This window comes from Bos taurus, chromosome 21 (assembly GCF_002263795.3).
Source record: "Bos taurus isolate L1 Dominette 01449 registration number 42190680 breed Hereford chromosome 21, ARS-UCD2.0, whole genome shotgun sequence".
NCBI lineage: Eukaryota > Metazoa > Chordata > Mammalia > Artiodactyla > Bovidae > Bos > Bos taurus.
Genome location: NC_037348.1, coordinates 58,932,761 through 58,943,826, shown reverse-complemented (window position 1 = coordinate 58,943,826; position 11,066 = coordinate 58,932,761). Strand labels below are relative to the sequence as shown.

The window sequence follows — 11,066 nt, the reverse complement described above, 5'->3', positions numbered from 1 at the left end:
ACCCCCCCCCCCCAAAAATCATAGCTAAGATTAACATCAAAAAGCTTCTTTTCCCCTAAATTTTCTTCTAGGAGTTTTATGGTTTCAGGTCTTCTGTTTAAGACTTTAACACATTTCAAGTTAGTTTTTGTGAATGATGTAAGATAGGTATTCAATTTCATTCTTTTGTACATGAATATCCTTTTCTCAGCTCCATTTATTGAAGAGATTATTTTTTCCCCCTGAGTATTCTTGGTTCCCTTGTCATATATTAGCTGACTATATATGTGAAGGGTTATTTTAGGCTTTCAGTTCTGTTCCATTGGTTGATGTGTCTGTTTTTATGCCTGTACCATATAGTTCTGATTGCTATAACTTTATAATATGGTTTGAAATCAGGAGGTGTGATGCTTCCAGCTTTCTCTTCTTTCTCAGTATGGTTTTGGCTATTCAGGATCCTTTGTGATCCCAATCAAAAGACAGTATTCTTTACACCTGCCCATGGGAGGACCAAGGAGTCTAGGAATGTTTGCCTGGAAATGTTCCTGGATGCTCCCGTGAATTCTCCAGGCCATGTCTCCCACTAGACTATGCACTCTTGTGCATGGCATCCTCAGCTCGTTGGGCACCCTAGTGTCTTTGCATGGTGCTTGGCACATGCAAGGAACTCAGCAGTGGTTGCATAGAAGTTCTGCAACACTGGTAGAGGGAGGACCCTCTTGAGCCTAAGGGAGACTGAGAGACGGCTGGCAGGACAGGGGCTGACAGGGTATCATTTGACACAGGGCTTTGCTCTCACAATTTCTAAGCATTCTCATGACCACAATGGGGCTGAGTTCATAGGAAATAATATTTCCTGGTAATAAAATCAGAAAGAGTTTGAACATCTGAAAGAAGAGCAGACATTGACAGGAGCGTGGGTTGCTTGATTATACACAGATGTTCTATGATAAAGCAAAGCTAATTAATAAGGCCCTGTTTAAGCTTAGAGATACTTTGAAATGTTTCCAGCAAGCCAGGATAATAATACAAATGAAGAATGGTGCAGCTCTCATCACTAAATTTAGGACATGGACGATGTCCCTGGCATGTTCCTTACTTAGTGAATTGTCTTAACAGCTCTTTTTCAGAGAACATTAGAAATATTGTTAAAAGATCTTCCAGGGATTCATCCTTGCTGTCTCCAATTTCCCTTCATAAATTCCTAGGAATTTTCAAGAAGAAAAATCCCTTAAAGTAGAAGTTAGATGGCATTCTAAATTTGGTTTTCTACCAAGCTGGATATACGATACACTTGCTTCTAGAAAAGAAATACTCAGTAAAATCACACAGCAAACTTTTAAGTATGGAAAACCTAGCACTAAAAAATATTTCATCCACAATTTTTTGGCTGTGAGTTGGAGCCATTGGCCACAAAACACACCCCCCCTTAGTTCTGAGGAGTCCAGACTTCCTTTGTTTTGGTTTTAGTCACTAAGTCATGTCTGACTCTTGCAACCCCATGGACTGTAGCCCGCCAGGCTACTCTGTCCATGGGACTTCCCAGGCAAGAATACTGGAGTGGTTTGCCATTTCTTTCTCCAGAGGATCTACTGGACCCAGGGATCAAATCCATGTCTCCTGCATTGGCAGGCAGATTCTTTACCACTGAATCATCAAGTAAGCCCAGAGGATGGCTTGAGAGCCCATAAACTATCTCATGTGCTGTGAGACAGCCTCAGTCATGGAGATGGACCAGGCGCAGTCCCTGAGTCTCCAGGATCTGTATCCATTGCTCGTTACCCTGCATCCTCTGGCTTCTGCCTGTCATCTCCCTTAGAAGCCCTTCCAGGGTGCTGAGGCTGCCTCAGAACCAAGAGTTTTTGCCCATGGTCCAGAGATCCCACAGGTGGATGGATGGAGAATGTCTGCTTGGAGCTATGCTCTGGCCACCTTCAGGCAGCCTCAGTTGGCAAAAGTAACCTCACAAGGGTTTCTGGGTTGGAGGTCAAGGGCAGCCAGAACACTTGGGGTCTTCTGGACTCAGGGTCCTCATTCATCTCCAGACCTGGGGAGACAGCCTAGAGCCAAGGAGGCCCTGGTGAGACTCAACCCATGTTTAAATATCCAAAAACCTGTCATCTCCAAGAGGACTTGGAGTTGCTTGGAATAAACTCAAGGGCTGAACAGGCTCAGCAGGCAGGTATTACCAACAGGCAGGCTTTGGCTTCCTCTAAGGAGCAACTCCGGTGGCTCAGATGTAAAGAATCCACCTTCAATGCGGGAGATTTGGGTTCAGTCCCTGGGTTGGGAAGATTCCCCTGGAGAAGGGAACAGTTATCCACTCCAGTACACTTGCCTGGAGAGTTCCATAGACAGAAGAGCCTGGTGAGCTACAGTCCATGGGGTCGCAAAGAGTCGGACATGACTGAGTGACTTTCACAAGGAGCAACTTCCTTCCCACCAGTATTAACCAGTAGTGGAAAGTCCCATCAATTACAGTAGTGAGTTCCCCATCACAAGAGGAACAAACAGATTGCATGATGCTGTTGTGGAATGTGGTGAAGGGAATATGAGTCCAGGTGGGGATGGGAGTCTGAGACCTTGAAGGACTCATCTCACCCTGATCCTGTCTCTAGGAAATGTGCTGTGGCCCCTGGGGCCACTCAGGAGGGGAGGAGGGGCCTGCAGGAAAGTGGGTACGACTGACTGGGTGACCAGGCTGCCTGCTGTGCTTCTGTGGCCAGGACATCAGGGGGTGAGGATGGGAATGGTTGATCAGTTCCCCCAGCACTACTTCCAGAGCCCTCCAAGCCAAGATCCACTCGATCCAAAGTCTAGTGTACTGAATCCCACTCCCAAATCCCAGGACTGGCATTCTCTGTTTTCTCTCTCTCCTTCCATTTTTAGAAGTCAGTCTCAGAAAGCATACTAATCCTCAGTGTATCCCAAAGGAGGATGGAGCAGGCTTTACACCTCTGGGAGTTTCACATCCTAGCACAAAATTCCAGCAGCTCTGGTGAGGACCTTCCAGGTGGAGGAGGCCACTGCGTAATTTGTTTGGTGGTCAGCCCTGGTGCTCTGATGCCACACAAGCTGTGCTTTCCTCCTGTTCTCACGGGCCTGTTTTTTCCCCTCCCCGTCCCTCCTGTCCCCAGGCATGTGGGCGCACTCCTTCGACCTGGAAAGCACCAGAGAAGAAAACTTCCATGTGAACGAGGCAACCACAGTGCAGGTGCCCATGATGTTCCAGTCGAACACCATCAAGTACCTGAACGACTCGGTGCTCCCCTGCCAGCTGGTACAGCTGGACTATACAGGCAATGAGACTGTCTTCTTCGTGCTCCCAGTCAAGGGGAAGATGGACTCGGTCATCACCGCGCTGAGCCGGGACACCATTCAGAGGTGGTCCAAGTCCCTAACCATGAGGTAAGCCCTTAGCCAACTGAGTTTCTGCAGTTCCCAGAAAGTGGGGTGAGTAGAAAAGGGACCATCTAGCTATCCTTCTACCCCTACACTTGCCCTCCAGGGCTTATTGTTTCCCTGTGTGCTGGGTTCTCTGACCTAAAGTCACACTTGTTTATCCACCTGTTGATTGACACTGGGATGCTCTGGGGCGTTCCACAAAGGGAGGTCCTTCTCAATCAGGAAGTTGATAGCTACCCCCTGTATTATCACATCTTTCATCTTTTTCTTAAACTGAGTTCACAAGCCCACACTGATCCATTCTGTTACCTTGCTTACCTGCCACCAAGCACTGCTAAAGATTCCTGAGAGACCATAAAAATACATAATGAAACTACTGACCACAGTACCTGCCCTGGAACCAATGCAAAGCCTGAAAGTGAAAGTCCCTCAGTTGTGTCCAGTCCTTTGCGACCCCATGGACTGTCCATGGAATTCTCTAGGCCAGAATACTTTCTCTTCTCCAGGGGATCTTCCCAACCAGGGATTGAACCCAGGCCTCCCGCATTGCAGGTGGATTCTTTACCAGCTGAGCCACAAGGGAAGCCCAAGAATACTGGAGTGGGTAGCTATCCCTTCTTCAGCAGATCTTCCTGACCCAGGAATCGAAACAGGGTCTCCTGCATTGCAGGTGGATTCTTTACCAACTGAGCTATCAGGGAAACACACAAAGCCTATGAATGGTTAAATCACTTGAGGGATCTAATGCTTCTTCCATCTATCAACCAATCAGTAAACAAGTAAGAAAGTAAGGACATAAGTACATAATAAACTCATTTTTCCCAGGAGCCCCTGAGCTAGAGGGAAATCAAAATTACAGTCAAGCTTGTGTCCAGCCCTGATCCTCACCTTGGAGGAGGGAGCAGATGTTCTCGAGAAGATGGTCTTCACTCTTGGGAGACGGGGGTTTTGTCTGTGCATGAACCAATCAACATGAGAACTGGTGGGGGAGAGGATGCAGACTCAAGGGGGAGAGGGGCTGTAGGAGAAGGAGGCTGCCCTTGGATCTAGAGTCTCTCGAGAAGGCTCGTGGGGCAGGCACCACATCATTCATTCATCCATCCATTCATTCAGTATCCATATGTGGAAGCAACTGCTATGTACGATGCACTAGGCTAAGCAGAAGGGATGTACTCTAGAGAAGAAAGAAGATTCTAGTGGAATTATTAGTGGTACAGTGACGTAAGCTCTGTAAGGGCAAGAGAGGGAAGGAGAGGCATAACGTATAAAACTTGGGGGAGGATAGGAAACTGGACTCTACCCCAGGAAACTGGGGAAGGGGCTGCAGAGCAGAAGGCTTTCACTTTGAACTGAGCCTTAAGCCTGAGTAGAAGTTCAGTCAGCATGAAGGACCCCAGGATCGCGGGTGGAAGGGGTAACAGCACCAGCCAAGTCAGGGAGGCCAGGACCCGAGCACCATCAGCAGCAGAGGATAAGCCAAATCCCTCTCAGATGAACTTGGTAATCCAAGAATTTTGCAGGCAGAAAAATCTAGAAAGAAGCTCTTCTACTTTGTTATGGACATAGGCTTTGTGTTCCATGGTTTTGGGTTCTTTTTATTATAAATGATCCTCTTGGAGAGCTGCTGAGTGCTGGTGCTTCTGGAGAGGTTAATCCAGTTCCAGAGTGGACAGGAGGTCCTAGGGCATTCTCCTTCAGGAAAGAGAGCTGTGGTCAGCTCTGTGTTCCAGAGATCCCCAGAGCCACATGGGGGCCATGGAAGGCATTCTTAGTGTCCTTGGACCAACCTTCCCTCCCTCCAGGGTGTGTGCATGTGAGCCTGTGTTTGGTCCATCCGTCCATCCATCCATCATGTGCTCAGTCGTGTCTGACTCTTTGCAACCCCGTGAATGCCAGGTTCCTCTGTTCATGGGATTTTCCAGCCAAGAATACTGGAGTGGCTTGCCATTTCCTCCTCCAGGGGATCGTCCCAACACAAGGATCAAACCCATGTCTTCTGCATTGCAAGTGGATTCTTTACGGCTTGAGCCATTGGGGAAGCCCCATGTTTGGTCAATAGTAGGGACCCATTTGCCAGTTTTTCTGGTCAACCGTCCCATCCCTACCTCACCCTCACCCCTCGAAGGGACACTGTAATTCAAGTACAGCCCCACCAGGTGGTGATAATGCTATGGTTCAAATTCTAAACCCTGATGTATTGAAAATGAGACAAAGGATACCCTTTATCTTTACTCCAAAAATAATCTCTAAACTAAAATATTTAAAACAACATTCACCAGTAACATGTGCCATTTTCGTCTAGATTTTTAAAAAATAAACATTCAAGATAAAACTTTGCACCTTTAGACATCATATGTGATTGGGCATCTACTTTATCCCAATGATGTCACCCACAGCTTCTCACCTTCACACTCACGTGGTCACTTCTCACCACTCCCAGCATCACTGCCCCTTCCCCACCATGCTCTCCAATGGATCTGAGCTCAGCATCCTTCAGAGCCCAGCTGATACCCCACCTCCCACTGGAAGCCCCTGGGCCCTACTCACAAGGTGCTCTCGCGAGAGCCTTCCCCCGGGTCCCCTTGCTCAGCTGTCACCTTCCTGCTGCCGGCAGGTCATGGGGACAGCTCTCGGGGTAGGGCGATGGGGCTCCGAGGCAACAAGTCCTGAAGAATCATAGTCCTGCTGCTTCCCAGGGGTGTGACTTTGGAGAAATTCTTCAGTCTCTCTTTGAGATTCAGTCTCAGTCTGGAAATTGACGATGTTGACTCCACTTTGTAAGGTTGCGCAGCTTAGGCGAGGTAAAGGAGGTCAGGAAGGTGAGCCAGGAGCTGCCCGGTATGGGTCTGCCTCCCTTACCTTCTGTTGCTATTGCTCATCTAGATAAGTCCCACATCTCATTGGCCTTGGACTCCGCCTCAGTTCCCCAGGTTGGCAGCCTCCAGGCCTCTCCAGGTTGGCTTGTGCTCAGTGCAGAGCAGGTCTCCAGCCTTCCCTCCCGCAATGGACAGCGCGTGCCTTAGCACAGACTTCAGGGTTTCAGGCATCTTCTCTCCCCCATGTGGTGTAGATGAGGACAAGCTCAGAGAGGGATGGGACTTGGCTAAAGCCACACAGCATTAGCAGCACAGCTGGGGCCAGGACCGCTGCTCCCAGCTGCCTGTTCCCTCCACTCCTCCGTTTCTCCCAGGGGATGCTTGAGGTTCCACAGGTCTTTTTTTTTTTCTTTTTAAAATTAAAGTACAGTTGATACACAATATTGTGTTAGTTTCAGGTGTATAGCAAAGTGATTCAGTTATATATATCCTTTTATTGTTCTTTTCCATTATAGGTTATTATAAGATAATGAATACAGTTCCTGTGCTATACAGTAAATCCTTGTTGTTCATCTAATTTATATATGGCAGTGTGTATCTGTTAATCCCATACTCCTAATTTATCCCCCTACCCCTTCCCTTTTGGTAACAGTGTTTGTTTCCTAGGTCTGTGAGACTCTTTCTGCCTTATAAATAAATTCATTTGTATTATTTTTTAGATTCCACATATAAATGATATCGTATAGTATTTGCCTTTTGCTCTCTGACTTATTTCACTTAGTATGATGTTCTCTAGGTCCATCCATGTTGCTGAAAATGGCATTAATTCTTTTCTTTTTCATGGCTGACTAATATTCCATTGTATATATACACCACATCTTCTTTATCCATTCATCTGTTGAAGGACACTTAGGGTGTGTTGTCTACTGTAAAGAGTGCTGCAATGAACATAGAGGTACAGCTATCCTTTCAAATTAAGAGTTTTCTCTGGATATATGCCCAGGGGTGGGATTGTTGGATCATATGATAAATTTTTAGTTTTTTAAGGCAACTCCATACTGTTTTCCATAGTGGCTGGACCAATTTATATTCCCACCAACACTGTAGGAAGGTTTCCTCTTCTCCATGCCCTCTCTAGCATTTATAAACTTATTATTTATAGACTTTTTAAATGAAGGCCATTCTGACTAGTGTGTGGTGATGTCTCAGTGTGATTTTGATTTGCATATCTCTAATAATTAGCAATGTTGAGCATCTTTTCATGTGCTTATTAGCCATCTGTATGTCTTTTTTGGGAAAATGTCTATATAGGTCTTCTGCCCATTTTTTTGATTGAGTTATTTGGTTTTTTGATATTGAGTTGTATGAGCTGTTTGTATATTTTGGAAATTAAGCCCTTGTTGGTAGCATGATTTGCAAATATTGGCTCCCACTCCATAGGTTCATTTTGTTTATGGTTTCCATTGCTGTGCAAAAACTTCTGTTTTATTTGATCCTATTTTTTATTTTCACTTTTATTTCTCTTGTCCACAAGGACTTCTTTAGGGATTCTTTCCTTCAGGGAAAGGATTTAGCTGGATTGAGTGGAATCAGCTCCAAGAAAGAGCTGAGAAGAAAGGACTTTGCAATTCAGAGGCCCAAAGAAGAAGCTGCTTGTGTGTTGCAGGGAGAGGCAGATGCTGCTGCCTGCCCTGTCCCCTCCCCTGTCCCCAAAGAGCAGGTCCATCAGGGAGGCAGGGCATCCCAGGGGAAAGGGGAGTCTGGCTGACCAGGCCCAGCCCAGGAAAGTCTAACCCCATCTGCTTACCCGAGCAGCCAGGTGGACCTGTACATCCCAAAGATCTCCATCTCTGGAGCCTACGACCTTGGGGGCATCATGGGGGACATGGGCATTGCAGACTTGCTCAGCAACCGGACACATTTCTCAGGCATCACCCAAGAGGCCCTGCCGAAGGTGTCAAAGGTAGGTGTCTTTACAGCCCCTCCTTCCCCCTCTACCAAAATTCACAGTACAAACAATAATAAGCAACACAGAGCCCATCCATGAACAGGTCACTAGAGCCCAGGCTGAGAGGTCTTCTCCAAGCCTCCAGTTTACAACAGGCTAAACGGAGGCTCAGCAAGAACGTGACCTCCCTAAGGTCACACAGGAAGCTGGAGACAAAGCAGTAGCACAGTCCAGCGTCCACCTGTTCTGCCAGGCCACACAGAGGGGCTCTGCGGAAGACAAAGTCATCACGGCAGGACTGCCAGCAAAAGGAAGGGTCTGCATGAGATCACACTGAATCGCCACCCTTCAGCTTTAGGTTCTGTCGCTCAGAAAATATTACTGAACATGTTCCATGTGCCCCCACCTGTGCTAGATACTAGGGATGCCTCAGACAAGGCCCTGCCCTCACAGGATCTTACCATCCTATGGATGACAAAAAAAAAAAAAAAGAGAGGGGACAGGAGAGTGAGAGTAGCCCCTGCCCTCACGCTCACAGATCTTGACCACTGTGATGTCTGGCACATGGTGTGCGCTCAACATTGCCTGTGTGTGAAGGACTCAGTCAAACTGCTACCTCCTTACAAGGTGGCTGCAACCCCAGTTTCTCAGAGGAGGAATCTCTGGGAGAGTGAAGGTCACAGAGGCAGTAAATAGAATAACATATGACTCAAAACCTCACATTCCCAGGACACACTGCAGGGGTTCCTAGTCCAGCTCAGCTTCTCCCTAGCCATGTGGGGCTCGTTACAGAGTGCGCTGAGCCTCTGATTCCCAGCTGCTCCATCCAGGAGAGTCCTGTCCCTTCGTTGCTGTTGTTTACTTGCTAAGTTATGTCTGACCCCTTGCAGCCCCATGGAGCCCGCTAGGTTCCTCTGCCCACGGGATTCTCCAGGCAAGAATACTGGAGTGGGTTGCCATTTTCTTCTCCAGGGGCTCTTCCCCACCCAGGGATCAAACCTGCATCTCCTGCATTGGCAGGCAGATTCTTTACCACTGAGCCACCAGGGAAGCCATCCTATCCCATAGGTAGTGTTATTTAATCAGCCAGTTCTGATCTGTCCAAGGCTTTTAATACAAGCCACTCAAGAGTTTTACTGGCTTGAGAATATCTTCTAATTTTGATTATAACTAGGGATGTTTGAGAAGTCACAGATGACCCTTTCCCCTACAGAGTGGGTACAAACCTTTTGCATAAATCGAACCCTCGTATTTACTGGCAAAATGAAGAGGGAACGAGGTCTCCGTCCACCAGCCCAGGACCCAGTAAGGGACGCCCAGTATGGATGCTGAGCTCCAGTTTAAGCCCCAAGTCCTTTTATCTCCGTTGGTGGGCTCCACCTGCCGGTTTTCTAGGGAGGCAGCCTAGGTGTGACCTGAGTCCGGGAGGTGGACAGATTCCGGCGCTGGTCCGGGGCTGCCGCATAGATGAGCTATCAGTAAGTGCCCGTCTCTGAGCCTCAGCTTCGCAGTCCAGAAAACTGAGGGTGGGAGGAGCTCAGAAAGCTCCGCCCACGCAGAAGGTGCTCATCCTCCACGCCGGGTCTGTTCCCACCAGGTGGTCCATAAGGCAGCGCTGCAGGTCGATGAGAAGGGCTTGGAGGCAGATGCCCCGACCCGGGTCAGCCTGAGCGCAGCGCCCGGGCCGCTCACCCTCCGCTTCAACCGGCCCTTCATCATCATGATCTTCGACGACTTCACGTGGAGCAGCCTCTTCCTGGGCAAGGTTGTGAATCCGACCTAAGGGTGCACTCCCAGGAGCCAAGCTGCGTCTGACTCGGGCACCCAGACCCCACAGAAAGGGGTGGGAGGGCTCCCCCTAATCCTCCCCAGGTTCCCCTCTTGTAATAAATCACTGTCATTGCTACTGGTGACAAGTGTGGTTGAACGGGAAGAGGGGGACGACCGATACATTGAGTAATATCAATGTAATACTGTGCTGATGCAATTTTCTGGTTTTGATCCTTGTCCTACGGGTATGTGATATGTGGAAGCACCATGAAAGGTCTATGGAAACATTACTATTTTTGTAAACTTTTGTCAGTTTGAAATTATTTCTAAGTAAAAACTTGAAAAAAGAAGGAATCATCCAAGTCAAAACACAACAGAAAGATGTATTTAAAGTGCTGGGGGTTGGGGGCGGGGATGTCATATCATTCAGAAAGCAAAAAAACAAAAAAATCCTTCAAAATTGAAGACAAAACAAAGGGATTTTTCAGAGAAATAAGAGCTGAGGAAGCTTACCACCTTTACTAAAAAATTTTAAGTAGTTCTTTACAGAGAAATAAGATGCTTCTAGATGGAAAGTAGGATGGACACAAAAGAATGAAGAGCACTGGAAAGGGTACACATGTGGATAAAGAAAAAATATGTTTAAACACATTTAAAGTATCACTGAAGATGGTGACTGCAGCCATGAAATTAAAAGATGCTTACTCCTTGGAAGGAAAGTTATGACCAACCTAGACAGCATACTCAAAAGCAGAGACATTACTTTGCCAACAAAGGTCTGTCTAGTCAAGGCTATGGTTTTTCCAGTGGTCATGGATGGATGTGAGAGTTGGACTGTGAAGAAGGCTGAGCGCCGAAGAAATGATGCTTTTGAACTGTGGTGTTGGAGAAGACTCTTGAGAGTCCCTTGGACTGCAAGGAGATCCAACCAGTCCATTCTAAAGGAGATCAGCCCTGGGATTTCTTTGGAAGGAATGATGCTAAAGCTGAAACTCCAGTACTTTGGCCACCTCATGCAAAGAGGTGACTCACTGGAAAAGACTCTGATGCTGGGAGGGATTGGGGGCAGGAGGAGAAGGGGATGACAGAGGATGAGATGGCTGGATGGCATCACTGACTCAATGGACGTGAGTCTGGGTGAACTCCGG

General features: G+C 47.5%; 1 protein-coding gene across 1 annotated transcript in view; it reads left to right on the top strand.

Annotated features, from left to right (window-relative positions):
• Positions 1-10,058, top strand: part of SERPINA6 (serpin family A member 6) — a 104,506-nt gene extending 94,448 nt beyond the window's left edge. The window contains exons 3-5 of the mRNA XM_010817309.3: positions 3,117-3,387; positions 8,016-8,163; positions 9,746-10,058. Coding sequence (XP_010815611.1) covers positions 3,117-3,387; positions 8,016-8,163; positions 9,746-9,931 — 605 coding nt within the window. The 3' untranslated portion in view covers positions 9,932-10,058. The remainder of the gene's footprint in view (positions 1-3,116; positions 3,388-8,015; positions 8,164-9,745) is intronic.
• Positions 10,059-11,066: the final 1,008 nt, after the last annotated feature.